At 41.5% G+C, this 20,196-nt stretch overlaps 1 protein-coding gene across 1 annotated transcript; it reads right to left on the reverse strand.

The window, feature by feature from the left end:
- Positions 1–1,044: 1,044 nt before the first annotated feature.
- Positions 1,045–18,556, reverse strand: LOC118221367 (serine/threonine-protein kinase 17A-like). The gene is made up of 7 exons (XM_035406388.1): positions 18,216–18,556; positions 13,318–13,530; positions 6,258–6,402; positions 5,045–5,171; positions 4,887–4,935; positions 4,365–4,544; positions 1,045–2,715 (listed from the first exon to the last, which is right to left on the reverse strand). The coding sequence occupies exons 1-7, from the start codon at positions 18,326–18,328 to the stop codon at positions 2,427–2,429; spliced, it is 1,116 nt and encodes a 371-aa protein (XP_035262279.1). The 5' UTR covers positions 18,329–18,556; the 3' UTR covers positions 1,045–2,426.
- Between the last annotated feature and the right edge of the window lie 1,640 nt (positions 18,557–20,196).

Below are 20,196 nucleotides of genomic sequence, written 5' to 3' on the forward strand. Positions count from 1 at the left end.
TAGAGGGCAGCAGATCCAGAAATAAACATATAGAATGAAAATGCAAAAAAGTTCACACCACTATCTAATCATCTTACGAAATGGTTATGTTAATCCCATCATTCCTATTTTCAACATGAAAAGCAACTAAAACACCAAAATACACAGCCGAGATCAGGCAGAATTTAATATTGCCCATGTAGGCCTAATAAAATCATTTATCTGCCTTCCTTTCTTTCAAGGTTTTTTTTGGTGCTTGGAAAGGTTTAATTTCTTCACATTTGAAAAGAGCAGGAGCTTCTGTGGGTCCAAGGAAAGGCTGTTATGATCTCCAAACCCACTGCATAACTTTGGGCCTAGAAAGCATGGAGCATGTAGAAGTTCATGTGGGGGTGGCAAGTGAGTGGATAGCAACCAAGGAGAAACAGAAACACCCCCTGAGAAAACAAGCGCAAACTAGGATAAAAAGGAGGGGAAAAAACCCTTTCTTTCATGCCACATATAAAGCAGCAGGATACTCCTGAGGGAAGCAGATACAGATAGGCTCGGCCTCTGGCACAAGGCCCCACCAAGAGGCTCTTTTGGTTTTTGGCTGGCCTAGGGAAGGCCCAGCCCACAGGGCCATACAGAGGAAATGCACATTAAAGAAGGAATTCAGGTCCTTGGCAACTGGTGTGATGGTTCAACCTGCTCTGGGTAAACAAGGAAGGGGGCTGGAGAAAAGGAGATATGCAAGAAAAGGAGATGAAATAGGGAAGAACACGGGGTGTGGTTTGTTTGGAGGGGGCGTGGGGGGTATGGAGTGGTTGGGTCTGCATTTGCCAGAAAAGATGACTGTCACTGACAGTAGTAGACAGGTTGCTCTGCAAAAGTATGAGATATGATTTAAAGAAATTGGCATGACTTTCATGCAAATGGCATATCATTTCAGTGAAAGTGGTAGTAGGAAAAGATTGTTCTGAGGACTGCCTGAAATAAGAGGGATCTGGCTTTAAAGGTTTACTTGCTCCCCTATACCATTAAAACATGGATTAACCGAATCACAGGAACACCAGTGAAGTAAAATGGTGAGACGATGATTTAATATAACAACTTTTATAATTTCATAGCCTTAAAACATCAAAAAAATACAATAGAAAAATATTTTTTTACAGAACGTTCAAATAAAAATAAACAAAAATATACAAAATTCAGTACTCTCTCTGTTGACAATGTCAGAAATTCAAACAAGTCTTGGAAACAATAATACCAAAACCCACAGAAAGCTGATCCATTTACTACCCAGTCTTTGTGATATTGCTGCATTCTGATCTTTATTAGACTTCAGCTTGACCTGATGGTAAAGCTGTAAGAGGAAGGAAGTAAAATAAGCTTTGGGTTTTGTGAATAATGCTATTTTGAACAGTCAAGGAAATGCATAAAACTGCGCAACATTAGCAGCAGGTGTCTTCAAAGGTTAACATCATAAAGGGTGTACTGCTTGGTACTTGGTGTAATGTTATAGAGAACATTTACAAAATGGTGTGTGCATACACATTTGTCTTTACCTGAAACAACAACAGACATGGGTGGTTTGAGTTATGTCACCAAAAGCCATTGCCGATATGAACATTCAAGAACTGTTGCTTAGTCACTAACAAAGTGCTTAGAAGCTGGATTGTCCATTGCTACAAAAGACACCAAACCTTAATAATTTTTAAAATGCTGGTTGCATGGTTCTGATCAGATATGAGACTTGAGTTAAGGGCAATAAGGGTAAAACAAACAAACAAGAAGAGCATTTGACACTTGAAACTGCATTACGACTGGCCATTGTGAGGTAGATCCCATGACCAGTTTATCATTTCTGCACTCTTTTTAAGAGGAATTTCCAACAGTGCAGTGTCTCTCCACGTAACATCTGGCAGCTCTCTAACAGACATTTCAGACATGTTTGGCAAAAAGAAAAAATATATATGTCCTGCAAGGTAAGGAGCTCCAGCTAAGCTTTGATGTGATAGTCCCTGGACATGGGCCTTCCTTTTGAAGGAAGTAGTCCAAGGTCAGCGTTAAGTGGCGTGAATGGGAGAACAAAGAACAAACAACAAACCACCAAAAGCATTCTTCCCACATTCTTCTCATTCACAGCATGGGGAGAAAAAAAGAATGCATCTTTCTTTTTTTAGGGTTGTTTTTGTCCATTTTTTCCAGCACTATGCTCAAGACTTGCTGAGGAGCGAATAAAGAGCAACATTCTCTCCTCCCAATCTCCATCTGCACCACAGAGAAGGGCTAAGCTGTTAACACTGCATTCATATTGTGCCCGCGCTGGCACGTGCACGCATGAGGCATGAGGAATTGCAAAGTGCTGAGAATGGAACCACACTAGGCCTCGCTACGGGCCTTCAGCCTGATTCACTTGGTGTCAGTTGGACCTTCGTGGTCCGTGGTTGAATTGCCGGTGCAGCTCAGCAGATGAGCTCTTGCTTGATCTCGGTTTTAGTGAGGAAGGGCTCATTGAAGCTGAAGGTGCCTCTCCCCGGCTTCATATCACTCAGACTGGAGCACAGGGAGTAGGAGGCCACAATGACCAGGTTTTGGGGTGAGGCTGGGCTCTCTGGCTCAGGGTCAGACTCAGACTGGCTGGCCTCAGGCTCATCCAGGGAGGACAGGTGGCTGGAATGGAGGTGAGGGCGAGGGTGCAGGTGCCCGCTCAACCAGGGGTGCTTCAGACACTCTTCGGCAGTGGCTCTCTCTCTGCACAGGGAAAAGGAGACGTCATGGTTAGGGTCGGGTTCACAAAACCAAGACGGACATCTCTCCGTTTTTGATCAGGTTAGAATGTCTTGGTCAGATGCTTACATGATTTATATAAGAGGTGGTTTATGCTTGGGTTAAAAAAAATACAGCAACATTCAATTATTCTATGATCTTCTATACCTCTGCTACAAATTAATTTTTCCCCTTCTATGATCAAACTAATCTGTTGGTCTACTTGACACTCTGCCAGAGTAGGTATTAATCAGTAGCCTTACAGACTGCACTACAAAACAGTCCTGAAATACTGTACTCAGTTTCTCAAACTGCAATGGATTGGCGACATGTCCAGGGCATATTCCTCTCTCTCGCCCAATGCATGCTGAGTTAGGGTCCAGCACCCTTATGATCCTGACCAGAATTAAGCGTGTTTGATAATGGACGGATGGATGGACTGATGATTCTCTAAAGTAACAGTTGAAGCTATCATATGGTTTTAGATCATTGCCCATGATTAGACAAAATTGTAATATTCTTTCCATTGCATCTAACCTCATCTTTTGATTATGAACTTCTAGTTTACCCACTACAACTGACACACAAAACTGCACATAAATTATAAACCCATCTGTATGCCAAAAACGGATCACATTAATTTCAAACGTATAAGTATTTTCATTCCAAATCTGCAGATATTTCTTTGTTTTAAGAAAACATTCCTTATTCCCCTTAACCATTACTCCTCAGGATATCAGTACCTTTATCTCAGTGTTATTCTGGATATTTTGTGCCCACTGCCTTTACACTGCCGAGTCACACCACTTTTCTGCCAGATCCCATAATGAAATGCCCCTGCGAAACAGGGCTAGGACCAAGGGGGGAGAAACAGTGGTATATGTGCTCACACATACTCCACTTCTCTTATCTCTTACATCTTATAAAGATTGAAATACCCATTTAAATCACAGAGGATGTTATGTCTAATAATGCTGCTTTGTTTCTGCTTAATTTTATCATTTTGTTTGCCACGTGAGAGCAAAGACAACTCTCCAGCTAGTTTAAGAAACACCTGCACAGTGGGTGGATAGAGGCACTGCCAATCCTTTTTCTTCGAACTCATTACAAGTACTGACACTTTTCTTTGAAACAGAAGCATACTTTTGAAATACCATGAAAGCATACTTTTCCGTCATTCTCAGCTCAAAGTGCCCTTTTAAATAGCTTCACCTCATTTCTTAAGTCTACACAACAAGATCAAGATCCAAACCGCTAATTGTGTTAATGATGTTAATCAGAACATTCGCTTCTCCATGCCCAAGCAGAGTGCAGATTTTTCACGATGGGGTCATTTTGCAGTAGTATCCTCGATTAAATGAATTAGGCTAGTGGAGGGAAACCACTCCATCATAAGAATGAAATAGCAGTAGGAATTTGAAAGAGCTTGTAACTGATTTGTACCCTGTTTTGACCCTAGTAAGTACTGTTCCCAAGCCTGTCCTGCTTTGCACCCTTGTGAACTCTAAGCATATTAGCTTTGAGAACATCACAAGACCAGGCTTCTTAAGGACAAACTATTGCAACCACTTGGGTGGGCACTGTGGCTACTGATAAAAGACTTGCAGCACACAACTGCCAGAGTCTGTGCTTACCTTGGGTTCTTGACCAGCAGGGACTTTATGAAATCAATGGCCAGGGACGAAACTCCCTCAAAGACATCTTCGGAGTAGTCAACATTGACCTGAGAGATGTTGAGGTATGTCTCCTGCTTATCATTGCCCAGGAAGGGGGATTCACCAGCCAGCATGACATAGGTCAGGACTCCAATACTCCTGATTGGGAGAGGCAGTTGAAAGGGTCAGTCGAGGACTAAATCAAACTTATTCTCCTAATTCACCAGGATCCTCTTAGGACCTAGGGACATCCCTCAGCTAATGGAGCCAGTCAGTCTAGTATTGGTTGCCAGGTCAAATTTCCTTTTGACATGCATCACTGGTATAATATGGAGATGTTTTTCCAAAGTTATTCACAAAGACTTGCAAGTTTTAAGTTTCATCAAAGTTTAATAAAATTTCCTGAGCTCTAACAAAACCTCATGTAGAAAAAAATGTCACTGTGGTTAATATATTTCCACACAGAACAAAAAGGACCATAGCTTGTTAGCTCATGCTTACCACATGTCTGTTGCTGTGCTGATTGGTTCATAGCTCAGGATCTCAGGAGCTACAAGAAAATGACAGAAACAATTAGCTCCAATGACAAACGGAATACTAAAGTAAGAAGAGATACAAAGACATGGATTAAACATCAAGGAAACGTTCAGTCTGCTTACCTACATACTCTGGAGTGCCCAAGATTTCTCGCACCTCCTTCATGTTGTCCATGCGTCGGGACAGGCCAAAGTCTACGATGCGGATGTCTCCCAGTGGCCGAGCACTGGTCAGAAGGATGTTCTGAGGCTGGAGGAGGACATCAAGCAATTTTAACACATATTCAAACAGAAGGACTCAAACTATAAACTGCAACAGATAATCTGTGATCCGGTGGAAGAAGGATGGTCGAAAGCATTATGTAACCTTCCATTTAAACAGATGCACAGATGTGTCTTCTAACTGGTGTATATACTCTTAAAAAAATAAGCCATTTTAGTTTATTGGGTTCCAGTGTTTCAATCACAAGTAATCATTTGTTTCACAAGCCAGTTTGAATGCAAAACTAAACTGGAAAACCACCAACAGAGCTTGATGCAGGCTGGCTGACCTCAGTGATAAGGTCAACATTGACATTCTGTGGTGAGATTCCTCCATTGACACAGTGGTGTAAAACTCTTAACATTCAGTTTTTTGTATTGGCCTTTTGCTAAGAGCCAACAGCATGGCAGTGTGACAACTCGTTGTGTCTCAGACATCTAGAGGCTAAACTGGGGCTCTAGTTACATCAATCTTGTGTTCATTGGTCTGCCTGGCTCATCCCTTCAACGAATTAGCAAAGGACGATAAATGTCCTGATGGCATTAATTACTTAACGTGTCAATGCTGAGTGATGGTGCCAACAGAAATTCCATGACTGAAATCTTACAAATGAATGAAAAAAAAATAAAAATAAGATTTGGTCTTATCAATGGAGACAAAAGCAAGCCACTGCCCCCACCACTTCACAATCAAGAGACCATTTCAAATATATTAAGGCAAAAAAATTCTGTTTTTCATTATGACATATTGTAGTCATTTACAGTAAAAAACAAAAACAGTTGGACAAATCAGACAGTGTGTTTCCAAACTTTCTACAATGCAATCAATTTTTAAAAGAAACTGGCAACTTTTGTAATCACTACGACTCTTTCACCTTCTAGTGGTAAACATGGGTGTTGCACCATCACCCAGAATCAAAAAGGTATTCACATTCACGTTCTCAAAGACACTTATTCCCAAGATGAATGACTGGACTTCCAAAAGAGAACATCCTGATCGAATGTGGTCACGATGCCGTTTACTCCACCCAGAACACCATGATATCCCCTCTTCATGCCTCCCTTCTCTACTGACCTTCAGATCCAAGTGAACCACATTGTTACGGTGCAGACAGGCCACGCCAGTCAGGATCTGCCTCGCCAGCCTGATCACATCCTGCTCTGTGAAGGCCTCATCATTGTCTGCCACGCACTGGTTGAAGATCTCTCCACCAGCAGCACTATGGACAGGGAAAGGAAAATGGAAAGCAGATGAATTACCAAAAGCTACAAGAAATTCTTAACACTCTTATAAACTGATGCTAAATGATCCGAGCTGAGAGTTAACAGGGGTTGCTTTCCTTCAACACTGGGAAGCTTTAAAGACGTGTTGGATACACAAAGGTCTGTTCTGAACATGAAAACAGTTCACGCTTAAATCTTTATTTCAAGCTTTTCACTGAACACAAACAAATGGTAACTCTTACTGCATATGACAACCCATTTTCCATACACTGACAAATCGCAAACAAAACTAGATAGGATTCAGGAATTTTAAGAAAACAAAACAAAAACAACCATTTGCACCAGCTCCAGAAATATGCTATAATAGTCACTGTATGTTCTTCCAAGAGGAACCACATTGGCTAAACCAATTAGGATTTCTGAGAAAAAAGCAAATGCCCTCTCATTCTTCTCTCTCAAATGTGTAACTGCAGGAACACACCAAACCTCAAATCAGATGGGCTTCTAGGCAATCAAATGAGGGGCAGTCCCGCCAAAACCATGTGTACGGCTTTTAGCCCTACAGATGTGTTTCATCCGCAGAAGGGATCTGTTAATGCCCTATGGGCACAACAGATGTAGCTTTGCCTCTCGAACCCCATCTCCCCCTACCGCATCCCTTCAACTGCTTCCTCCTCACCCCGTGTTCACCCCCCCACCCCCAGCTGTCAAAATATGGGACTTATTTTTGTGGACATCTCTAATCCTCTAATCTCGCAAGGGCACATGAATGGAAAGGGGGATTTCAGAATGCTGTGGTGTGTAACCAAAAAGTTACATAAATCAGGCTGTGCCCTCTGGTAAAACCCAGGTTTACTACACATGATGCTTATCAGCAGTTCAGTTCATAGGGTTAACTGGAAACAGCAAAGTCTCCTTCCAACATACACACGCTCAAACAAAAACAAAAAACAAGCAAGCCTGCATTAATACATGGTAGTACTGCTGGCCACTAGGAATAGAGAAATGATGAAATGGAGCATGAATGTAGTTTGTCCTGAAGGCAATTTATACAACTGCAACATGTGTAATCATAGTTATAAAACTGGGTTCTGATGATGAGACTGAATTAATATATTTAATTTTTAAAAATTAGAACAAACCTTCCCAAGGATGCAAGTTACCTGCATGTTACTATTTACAGCAGTCATGTTTCATTCCATGCCATTCCCAACAGATAAAGCATGTAAAATAGACAAGTTAAAACCAAACCCAGAAACTTAGCATACTTGTTTATCATGGTCATTTTCTCCTAGTAAGGGGAACATCAACCAAAAAATTTCCCAAACACAAAGTACGACACTGCATGGTGGAAATGAATCCACACTTTTGTATCCAGCTGTTTTCAGGGACACGTCTATCGGCCTGAATGTGCCTAAAGAAGATTCAGCACCCTGTGGTTAACCAATGCCCATGAATGAGAAGAGGAAAGACAGAAGGGGAAAGGTATCGTCTCTCTGACTTCCTTTCCCAGTCTGACTTTCTTAGGCTTAAGAGCTCCTAGGATAGGCCACAAGTGGTAAACATGCAGCACCAGTTCCTTCAGTGCAGTCAACTCATGAGGTGAGGCTGCGTACACGGACATCTGCTACACTTCTTAAAATCTGACCCCTCTGGCAAGACCTGATGGCGCTGCTCAGACTGCCATCTTTATTGAGTGGCTCATTTCAGAGAAGCACTCTGGGGCAGGGAACACAATGAATAGAAAATGTGCTGCGCTAAACAGAGGAAAGCGATGCTTGCTTCTTCAATTTGGCATGATAGCCTACAGTGTGTGGCTGGCCTTTGTTTCCTTTTCTAAAACAGATCCCATCCAGACCTTGGGAACAGTTAACATGATCGACTGGTCAACTTCGTACTTTGCTGCAAAGACATTCGCATTTGTGCCGATTTCTTTTTCCTAAAGATGATCCAGGGTGAATTGTTTTAACTTGACATTTTCACGACATATTAAAGTGTTGACGCCTTCTGTGGGCAGCAGTTTCCTGATGAAACCAGACAGAGAGCAATTTTTAAATAGTGACAGTTAAAACCTGTGGCTTTATATGTTGAGCCCACAGGCTTAGACTCTTAATAGTCCAATAATCTTAGATGCCCTTCAAATAATCAAGAACACAAGTTGATGTCTAAACCTGTTAAGGACATTCATTTCTTTTTCTATTTGTGATAACATGCTGTACTTGGCACGATTAACAGTAAAAGCTAACTGAGGTAATCACTAATGACATCAGTGAATGAGCCGAAAGAACATCCAAATAACAAAACAGCCTGGTGTACCAAGAAGAGAACAAAAAAAAAAAAAAAAAAAAGAAAAGAAAACAATGTGACACTGATCAGAAATGCAGGCATTTCCAGGTTACATAAGGATTTGTTAAAGTTGCTTGTGAAGAAAGATCAGATACCATCATGTATGAGCAGATGAAAAAGGGCTCAGAGAGGAGTGGGAGCAAAAGGCGGCATTTATTTAAATTAAAACGGGGCTGAGAAAGATCAGAGTCAGTCATATTAAAGTCCACTCTTAAACCCCAGGAATGCCACGGTCGGTCTTAAAAGTTCAGCCAGGCCTCTAGAATTACACAAGAGATGTATTTTTGTGAACAGATGCGGTTAAGCTGGCCCAAGTGCAGAGAGTTGCAATTAAGCAGACAAGGAGAGAAGGACCCAGGGTTTTTGGGCATTGAGGGGTGGATTGCTGTAATTTCAGGTATCACCCCTCAGTCAATGGCAAAATGAAGGGACACAGCAGCCCACACTCCCGTCCTGTGGGTTCCAGATGAAGGCGCATTCGCGATTGCACAGCCAGCCTTTGTGCAAGTAAATGCCTCCAAAGAAGGCAAAGTCACAGGGGAAATACTTGTACAGAAAGTGACTTTCTGGGATCACGTGCGATTGCTGATGCACTTTTCCCAGCAGGTACGCTGAATGAAAGAAAATGTACAGAATGCAGGGCCAGGACGTTCACCTCTGGTTCACTGCAATTGTTCCAGTTATTCAGGTTTTCGCATTGGTATCCCTTCAGTTTCCTGATCGACGAGGCAACGGCTTCCTACAGCTCAGCTCCACGAAAGGCCTTTGCCATTTCATTGAGAGAACACTCTGGACACAGCGGGAGTGTTCAGCTTGGAGCAATTCAGCGCTCGACCGTGAATATTCACAGTAAACTGCGGCATTTTGGTGAGAACTACAGTGGAAGCAATGGGGAGCACAGCGGACATTTCCACAGTACACAGAGGACATGTAGGCACCAGACAGGTCTTCTGACCTAACTCAATCAAGCCCTGGCAGGACTCTCATTGTAACAGACCCAACTATTTGGGAGGGGGGAGGGTGGTTGGCAAATTTGATGTTATGATTGACGATCAATATCAATGTTATATTGCTTTAAAATTTGTTCGATCTGTATGATGAGATGTAATCCCTTGCCCAACCCAAATGCAAGGATCTTGCATTTCAGGCCCATTAAAAACTGTACCAGACAGGTCTGAACCATAGCTCCAATCTGCCATTATGATATGCATGTGCAAGCCTATGTACTACACTTAAATAACCTGAAAGGCTACAATCCCACCACCCTCATACATGCCTCATTCAGATATGCTTGCTTTTCATGCTTTTGGTAAACCTGATCATCAAATGGTGCTGGTGACCAATGTTGGCCAAGTACAAAAGTCACCTTAAAGAAAAACGTTCAGCTGAGCCTTTTCTAGAGCAGAAACACAGACCATAAAGAGATCTTAACCTAAACCATCTTGGCAACCGAATACTCGAGTCACATTGCAACAATTCTTGTGTTGAACACTTGAAATCTATGGCATGTATGCATACAAACAAGTAATGGCTTCACATCTGATTGCATTACATAACCTATAATATGGACAGGCGTCTCCCTTTTCTCTGTATGGACATAGATCAGAGTGGGTGGCTTCAGTGCTGTATATACTGTAGGCAAAAATCCAGGACAATACAGCCAGAATTACACAGAAAGCAAAAGCCGCAAATTTACTTTAAAACGTTACAGCATATCAGTTCTAAGGTATCGCGCCTTCATTTCACCGAGAAACTGTGTTGGGCCTGCCAGTAAGTGCTCTTTTTTAACATGCAGAAAACGCATCAAAACTGAATGGGGAGAAGGCAGCGCAGCTTCTCGTTATCTGCTTCTCATGCAAGCCTAAGGATGTGGTTGCGGCAGTGCAAGTGCGAGCGTGCTGCTGCTGCTTTTGGGTACGCTCCGGCTCACCGCTTTCACGCCAAAGGAAATGGAACATTTCAGCTTGCTCCGCTTTACATAGAAAAGCACCCACGCTATGGTTGGAGCGCCAAAGAGAGCTGCATCTCTAGCAACCACAGCTGACAGGCACAGGTCACGTGGTTTTCTGCACTCTGGTTGTTTTTTAATTTTTTAAAAGGCTGTGAGGCAACGCTGCTTTTGAGAAGAGCCCCATAAGTGCCTTTTTGGGGGGAGAGATCCCAAAGCAAAGACGGGCAATGCAAGGTCAAACTGATACCGCTGCCCTTTTTCACATTGAGTGAGGCAGATGGGGCTTTCAGTTCTCAGAACATAAGCCATGGGGTTATTAAGAGAGCGTGCAGCGAGGTGTTGTTGGAGCACACAGGATGCACTGGCTTGCAAAAAAGTGTCACAAGAGCAGCTGACTTGAAACTTGTTGTTTGGGGACTGCGGTGTCTGGTCTGCTTCCTGGGGCGGAGCGCTAAGTGCCGCAAGCCTCGGGGCGGTGTAGCCAGGAGGCGACCTGCAGCTGGGAACGGCCCAGGGGCCCTTTCTGCACAGCGGTAATGCAAAGGTGATCAGACAGCTCAGCTTCTCCGCTTCCTCTTTCACACTTTCAGCAATGCTAAGAATGTGTATTCCACACTTTGTTCTCAAGACACAAAAACAGAGTTGGCTGAAGAACAATGATGGGAGTGAGCTGCTTCTTCAGCAGGGGCCAAAGAAGGCCTGTGTTCACTTCACACCACTTCCCTTACAGTGACAACAGGTTAAAAAACAGGACAGTGATATATGCTCTAAACTCATTCCCAACATTTAAGCACTGACCTGACTCTCCAGGGCTGCATCTGGGCCAGAGTAATGGTGCTTTTGAAAGCCAGTAACCATGCATAGCACCAGTGACCTCACGCTATCTCACCCAGCCAACAGTTTCTCAAGAAATCACCAGCTTATTTCAGCATCATGTCATCACAACCCAGCTCAATCGTGATGTCTCACATGGACATGTGAACAAAAAACCCTGAGCACCGAAACAAATGATATCTATTCATTTAAAGAAACAAAAGCCAGGAGAAGAATCAGAAGGATATTGTGATACTCTTAGCACAGAAATCTCAGGACACTCTTGAGGTAGCAAGATGGGCAATTTTAAGCAGGACTGCAAAGATCTCCTTATCTTCTTCCTTATAAGGAAATAAGCTTATTGCTGGGGCCAGCTGTGGTTTAACGGTGAGAACTGTCACGTAGCACTATGACGCCTAGCATCTTCCGTAGAAAGGCATGCTCAGATGTTTCTGAACTGAAGATCTAATCTCTCATTTCCCATCAATGAGAAACCCAAGTCAGCAGCACTACATCCTGCCAGCAGTTTAAAAACCCTTCATGACTAAAAAATCAGTCAAATCAAAACTTCTGAACAATACAAAGAACCACAGACTGCAAACCCATTTTAAACTGATTTTGACTGTCTTTTCAACTGATTTTTTAAAAAGACCAGGTCAAAACCTAGTATATGGCAGGACCTAACTCACTTCATCCGGCCGACCAATGGTGTAACTTCATAACTCGGCCGAACAATGGTGTAACTTCATCACTCAGTCAGATCACTCAGTCACTCAGTCACAGACATTCGCGTTTGTAGGGCTGGCCCCGCTGTTGCAGTCCAGCCAAAAATAATAATTTCATTTTTTTGTACAGGTAGGTCAGTTATCCAATAAATATATTTATATGACCTGGACTTCTTTTTATAAATAAATAACTATTATTAATGTTGCATTTTCTTGTATTTATAATTTGGTATGGTGCTTTGTAGTGATGCTGTGATGTTACTTCTGGTCTATTACAAGAATGCAGACATCAACAAGCCAATTATATCTATACCAAGTAATCTATTGCGATTTTAGGCTCATTACTGAACCATTACATACACCAATTTGTTGCATGGGGGAACATCTACTGTATATCTACTGCTGTAAAAGTTCACAGGAGATACGTCATTGCCAAACGGGGTTAATCACTGCACTCATTTCTAATGCTTTTATATACAATATACAATCTCAGAGAAAACTGAACAGAAAAATGCAAAAAATGATGGAGTGAAAGAATTCCAGGAATAGTACCGTGTTGTGAATTCCGTTCATGGAATGATTTATTCATGCATGGAAACTGTTAGAAGGGAATGCCATGAAAATAAACAATGTGTCAGCCTGTTGTATCTTGTTTGTTATTACTTCCAGAATAAGAACACTGAACTTGGAAAAACATCCAACACATGCTGGCCCTTTCTGATAGAAAGTAAATGCACTGAAGATGAGCAAGTCTCTTCCCAGGAGGGGGCTGAAAGAGCAGGTTAATGGTCAAATCAACAGGCTGGATTAAATCCTTTATCACCATGGTCAATCATGCAAATCATTCAGGGTGAACATTAAACAGTAATTCACAGACATATGGTAACAATGACATGTATTCCTTGAGGAAATTGTTCAGTAGTGGCCCCCCAAACAATGTGGTCAGTAAACACAATAGGGCCCATTTGGCTACAAGCGGTTTCTCCATGGCATTCAGGAAAGCTGTCAACACTGCATTCAAGGTGGGGTACGAGTTCACCTTCCCATTTCTTAGACTAGCGTGGGGATAAACTTACCACTCCAGGACAAGGATGATCTCTGAGGTAGTCTCGTAGACCTCGTGGAGTGACACGACGTAGGGATTGGACTTGGCGAACTCCAGAATGGCGATCTCATTGATGATGTCCAGCCGGCAGTCCTCGCCTTTCCTCCGCTTCCGCAGGAACTTGGCAGCGTGCTCCTTCCCCGTCTTCTTCTCAATGCACTTCTTCACCACCGCAAATTTCCCCCTGTGGAGATAAGGCAAGGTCTTCTTTCAGCAGGAAATTGCCTACCTGTTCGGAGATATGTTCATTAGCGGGAAACCACGTCATGTCTACCAAATCTGAAGACCTTGATTTAAAGTAACTGCATTAAATACTAATGCAGTCAGCTTGATCTTACTGAACTTTTCCAAATGTTACGGCATTTTAGTTACATTTTCTAGTAACCCAAAAGCATTTTAGTAACATATCTAAGCTTGGGCCTCATATATTCCTTGCCTACTAAACACAATTGGACATTTTTTGAGGTCATAATTAAAAAAGGTTTGGAAATGGAGAGCTTGTTGTGAACAACTCATGAAAGGTGGCCACTGCTTGTATTGAGATGTGATGTTTTTAAAAAAAACCTATGCCCATCAAAAACTGAACTCTTGCTACTAAGTGAGCTTATTTCAGGCTGATCAGACACATCCTCCATATAATACTTGCCAGTGTCACACTGCAGACATCACTGTAAGGGAAGAAGAGTCTGACACTCAAAAGATAAAGGGGGACGGTTAAGCTTGAATGCCTGTGAGTGAGGGAGTGATAGGACCAGTTACTGGAGTGTGGATCATTTAAGCCCTATTCATATTTCAGTGTAGACAAAAAATTATTTCTGTCTGGCGCTACCCACTACCGGAAAGTAGAAACCCCTCACTCAATTATACTGACAAACTATTAAAAAAATAAAAATAAATAAATAAATAAATAAATTTAAAAAAAAAAATAACACTAAAATCAGGAGATATTGGAGAACCCAGGCAAACAAGGGGATGACAGCACTGATGGACTGAAATAACACGTGCCCAGTACCTACTTCCCCACACCCCTCATTTCCCAATTCTTGAATTCTTGCAGCTTGTAAAAAGGACAAATGGAATTACCAACACCTCCATCCAAATCAGGGCTGAAACCATGATTCCTTGTGCCAGCCTGACAATGGGACCTCACATGGCTGCTGGGACACATTGCCATCCTTTGCCTGAGACCGACCGGACTCATCTCTGCTAAAGCACTTTCTGTATACTGCACCTACTGAAATCAGGGTGACATGAATACAACCATACCGACAAAGTATATCCAAGCTGTTTCTGCTTTACCAGCCAGTAGAGCCTTGCAAAGGAATCCCTGTACTCAAAGTCTATGGGTTTCTTTATAAAGCTGTTTTAGGGAGGGAAAGAATGATGGATTACTTCAGTGCCCCTTAAGGTTTCAACCTAGACCTATCAATGAATAGCCTGCTGTAAAATGATTAAGTAAGGGCATAGTAAGAGGTCTGAGGCCTGCTCACACTCTCAGCGAGTGGGGTGTAATGCTTAGCAGATGGGAGACAGGTTCAAGTTCACGTTTCCACTACGAGGTGAGGAGGAGGCAGGGGTGAGAGCAAGGTAAGCACTCGAGGAAATCTCACAGATGAAAAACAATGGCCCTATGCCGTGCTGCAGAGAGAAATTAAGAATAAAGTGGATATTCAGCTCAGCAATTGCATTTCACACATGTTTACTCATGGAACGTTGCGCTCTGTAGACTACAGCTTAGCTTTTTATAATAATGTGCTGCATTAGTAACGGGGAACTTGGGTATCCCACAAGTGCAAGGGCGAGCTAATGCTTGTAATTCTATAGCTTTGCACTTCAGTGAGCAGGGGCAATTGGGCCCACACTGTAACAGGAACAGCCTTAAGCTCCCTTTGAAGGTTTGAGTAGAATAATTAGTTGGAAGATGATGTAGAGAGGCCCCAGCTAGGCATATTTGGACCTTTCAGGTATTCCACTGGTTCCACTCAGTGATGTTGAAGCATAATCCACAACACAATAACCGAGGAGTGCAACCGAAACACACGCATTGATTTATTACTTAAAACCATGTCACCAATGCCCTTTTTCTACAATTCAAACCACAGCCAACCAAAGAAGGTGCAAGCAACAGCAAATATTTCAATGAACTGAATGTGCATTATGACCCAGAACAATACTCTAATCTAACACTGGTTTTCCTGTGGAGTCAGTGTTTCAGTCTCTCTCAGTATCAGTCACATCTTAAGGGCTGTAAGTGATTTTTTTTTTTTTTTTTTTTTTTTTTTTAAGAGACACAGAGAGAGAGAACCATCCCGACCACTTTTCTACTTAGACCGGTGATTAATGTGAAGACTTGACACATTAAAACTTCGCTCTTGCTAATGCTGACTGACATCTCACCTGCTGACACACGCACTCTCTGGGTTATGAACTGACACAGTAATCGCATCATTCAGAGAAATGGAGCACATCAGAGCAAACTCAGCAGCAATCTTTCCTGGCCTTCAAAAAAAGCAAACACTAGGCCTACTTGACTTTAAATTTGGCTTCCCGTTCAGTAAATATCAGCATCCCATTGTTCATATTTAAAGCACTGAGTGTAGAGCTAAGTAACAGCAAAGGTGCTGATAGAGATGTTCTCCCACCATTCAGTCTGACTTCCAGTATATCCAACCACTTCAATTAATTAAGTCTAGGCCTGCATTCATTCAGTCACCCCACAGAGACATTTTAGTCCCTCTAGATGCAGACTGAAAGTGATGAACAAAGAAGAAACCAGAACAAAACGTTCAGAACAGGTCTCCCATGCAATCCCTAGAAGTCAGGGAAGTTCCCTAAAATATGTCCTTTATTAATAAAGTGAATAGAGTGAATAAAGAGACTGTATACAAATCAGGATTAAGCATCATATAGAAATGTGTATTGAACACCCGAGAAAGCTGCATAGGCTATGGAATGCCTTACTATAATGCTCACTGGAACAGTAACAACACTTTCAGCAGCTTAGCCTGAGGGGCACTACCTTTATAACCTTTGTATTAGTATGTAGAAGTCTCCTTCGCATCCACAAGCATATAAGCAATAGGGTGCGGTAGCTGGAAGCCCATAAAGCAGTTTCAGCAGCCGGATATGGCTGGATTCAGGCCTAGCAGTAGGTGTCATACCATAGAGATAGCTTGACAGCCTTCACTGCTCCATTACTGACCTTCTAATCTTGACAAGCTAGTCTCCTGGCATCATCTGGCATTCCTGCAGCTAATTAGATTGACTAGCTGTACCTGGAAATGCATGCAGGGGTGAAAAGGGGGCAGCAGACAGAGGGCAGCAGACAAAGGCTGCACAGCCGACAGGCCCTGGGTGCTTGCCCAGAATATCCCATAATGTCTAGCAAGGAAATATCTACAACCAGTTGGCTGACATGGAAGTGTTTATTTATAAAGACCTTGTTATACCACTGAAGTTCTTAGTGAGGGTGGGTGGGATGGGGGGGGGGGGGGGGGGGTCTTCCTATTGTTCTACATAAAATTAAATTATAAGGCAAGAAAAAAAATTTAAAAAGAGCAAATATTACAAGGTCCAGGTATGTTTAATGAAATTCACACACAATGCATGTTTTTTTGGACCCGTCCAGGGTTCTACACTAACCCCCAAGGATGTATCCCATTTATGCTCCTAAATAATTTTTCAAATTAGCACACATCAAATTTCAGGAGCAAATGCTCTTGAAGGAAGCACTGTATAGTCCAGCCAGTGCACATTTTCTACCAGCTGACAATGTGATGAACGAGAAAAAGCAAACAAGTCAAAAAAAAAAAAAAAAAAAAACCTTTAAAAATCCAACTGTGTGCGCAGGCATGTGTGTGTGTTTCTTCCAGAGCCACAGACATAGAAGAGAGATCAATTACACTTTATATGGAAAGGTAAAGGGGAAAATATGGAAGCATTTTATTTCACAGAACCTACAAAAAAAGTTTTTGGAATAACCTAACGCATCCTCAGAGCAGAGCCTAAACTGCAGGGCAAATTACCCGTTTACATCAATATAAATAATGTTCTGAAATGTAATTTCGCGCACCTGAGGTCTTCCTCTACAATTCCCTCATCACCTCTAACGCACAGGAGGGTGCACCACCGTATGGGGCAGTAGATATACTGAAGGCTTTCTTTCCATCGCATATAGTACATTTTTTGGCGTTAATATGTTTTTTTTTTTAAATTTTATTATTGCTGTAAATGCAATTTGCTAGAAATTGGTGGTTGGGCGTTCGGAAGCTGATCATCATGTAATCACACAGACCACAACAACGTTATGAGAATGAACAGAAATGTGGGCGCACAAATGCATAGCGATGAAAAGTCTTTTGCCATGTCATTTCCCCGTGTTTTCCTCGTGTTATCTAAAAGCTCAACTAATAAATAAATGTAACTCAAATTCACAAAAGTCATGATTGATTGCTCTGTAAATGAGTGACCACGTTGATCACCAAATGTTGATTAATATTAGCCTACTCTAATTCTTGATCTAACCATCGAAGGGAGGCACCAGCCGCGGCGCAAAACCAGAAAATGTAGCCTAATGCTTGACATAATCCCACAGAACAATTAAGACTGAGAATGTTCACTCGTTACCGAAACCATTCGGAAAACTTGAATCTGTGCAGATCCGAGAACAATCAGCTGTTAATAATCATACTTTATTTCAATAACTGATGTTATAGCCAACTCCAACGTTAGGACCTCTCGGACTTACGGTTCGGAAGGATTTACATTCAGCTTTAAGTGCCTTCAGTTACATCAATGAACATACAAAAGAAACGGCGTGTCTGCGGCGGGTTTATCGATGGCAACATTCACTCCAACCTTGAGACTTACCTGCCCAATTCTTTGCCAACCAAGTCGTAATTGTTCTTGAATAGATCGGTCCTTATACGGGTCTGTATACTTGACACCATCCCGTTCTTGTTCATCATCCTCGAATCAAGCATTTGTTAAAAAACGCAGAGTTTAGCTACTAGCTTTAAGAAGCCTACGTTTTAGACGACCTCTCAAGTTCGTATAAGGCAACAAAATCAAGCTGATGAATAATTAAATACACAAGCTCTAGCAACTAAAACGCCAAACACGACAGAAAAGTTGTCACACCGGCAAATACTCATAACACTAGTTTGTAACCTGCCGCACATCCCCAAACACCAAGCCATTTCCCAGAACCAGCCCCTTTTAATGACGCAACCGTAAAACACCCAATAACTAACTATAGTTATATAGAAAGGGCGGGGTAGAAGAAATTCACAAATCTGCTTTAAAATCTGTTGGGCAGACAGCAGAGGAATAGACTTGATGTGACAGAAGAGCACAACTGTCATAATAACGCATTCGCTAGATACGTTTGTACATTTTAATAAAAATCATTTTGCATACAGAAAACAAACACAATATTTTACAAATACTTATGATCGTGTTGATTAGTAGGCTAAAGTTAATGCTACACATTCTTGTTATAGTGATAGGCTGTCTACCAACAAAAACAAAAACAAAATTCTCCGGATTAGTAGTAGGCTAGGCCTATGGCTTAAAAGTTTGACAAAATGGTGCACGAAATCGTTTAGCTATTAATTTAGCTAGCTTGCAAATTATGAGGAGAAAATACATTGTTAATGCGTTCAGAACCCCAACCTGAGTTCTGAAAGCTGGTTTACAAACGAACTGCCAATTAATTAGGTTTGTTTGAGATGTTCATTTGACTACTTATCTGTAACTGGTATTGCTTAACAAGTACCAGCTGTACTTAATTAGCCTAGATACTGGCTTTTGGGAGTGCTTTTGCGAAAGATACGGGTGCAGTTTGACTGTACTAGGCTACATAAGGCCAAACCAAAAGTCTTGAGATATGAAATTTACATTTTTTTTCACAAGAATTAATGAGCAGCTTTAGATAATACTCAACAAACTTGAGTTTGCTAGTGTCCACTATGTTAAAGGACTGGTTCACTTTCTTGGGGTTTTTAATATTTAAATTGTTTTATTTTGACTGTTGTATACATTTGTAGGTGTGATGAAGAATATTTTAGATATTTAGAGAAGTGGCTGCGTTGGGCTAATTTGAACTGTATTTTCTTGCTTTACAACCACCACCCCTTGAATAGCCTACCCTATACGTAAAATATCATCCCTCTATTAGCAAATGCACAAAAGACTGAGCTAATATATATTTTTTAATTACAATTAGTGAACTCTCCTTTCGACTTTCAATTTTTATTTTTTTAAATCAACGGAACGTTACTGATGAACAGGCTGTTTCAATGACCTTGTATTTATCCGAGTGGAAGAGTTGTTATTGTTATTATTATTTTGCTATTTCAAATAGATCCTTGTAACTAAGAACTGTCCATCTGAGTTGAGTTTATTGAGGTTCTCTGTGTGGCCAGTTTGATTTTTATGGGAAATCTTTTAATGGAAAAGTAATTTAAAAAATCCCAATAAGTGAACTTGCTTTTTGGAGTGTTAAACCACACATGAACAGAATGCTTGTTATATGATGAAAAAATTGGTGTGATGTACATACTCTGCTATGGCTGGTGACAGCTAATGGTAACGACATGCACGTAAGTTTTCAATTCAGGTAGAAAAGTTCACGTGCACATGTGCAGTTAAGGCAGATGATCAGGACCTTGTTTTCAGTTATAGTAAATACAGCTTCAGATTATACATTGTTTAAGGAATAATTCAGCAATTTTGTAATGGTAGCCAACAATCTTGGCTTTCAACATCCCAAAAAGTATTTACAAAAAATAGGGGTACCTCTCCCCACAAACACACATACATGTATATGTACACACAAATAATAATTTTG

This window comes from Anguilla anguilla, chromosome 2 (assembly GCF_013347855.1).
Source record: "Anguilla anguilla isolate fAngAng1 chromosome 2, fAngAng1.pri, whole genome shotgun sequence".
Taxonomy (NCBI): domain Eukaryota; kingdom Metazoa; phylum Chordata; class Actinopteri; order Anguilliformes; family Anguillidae; genus Anguilla; species Anguilla anguilla.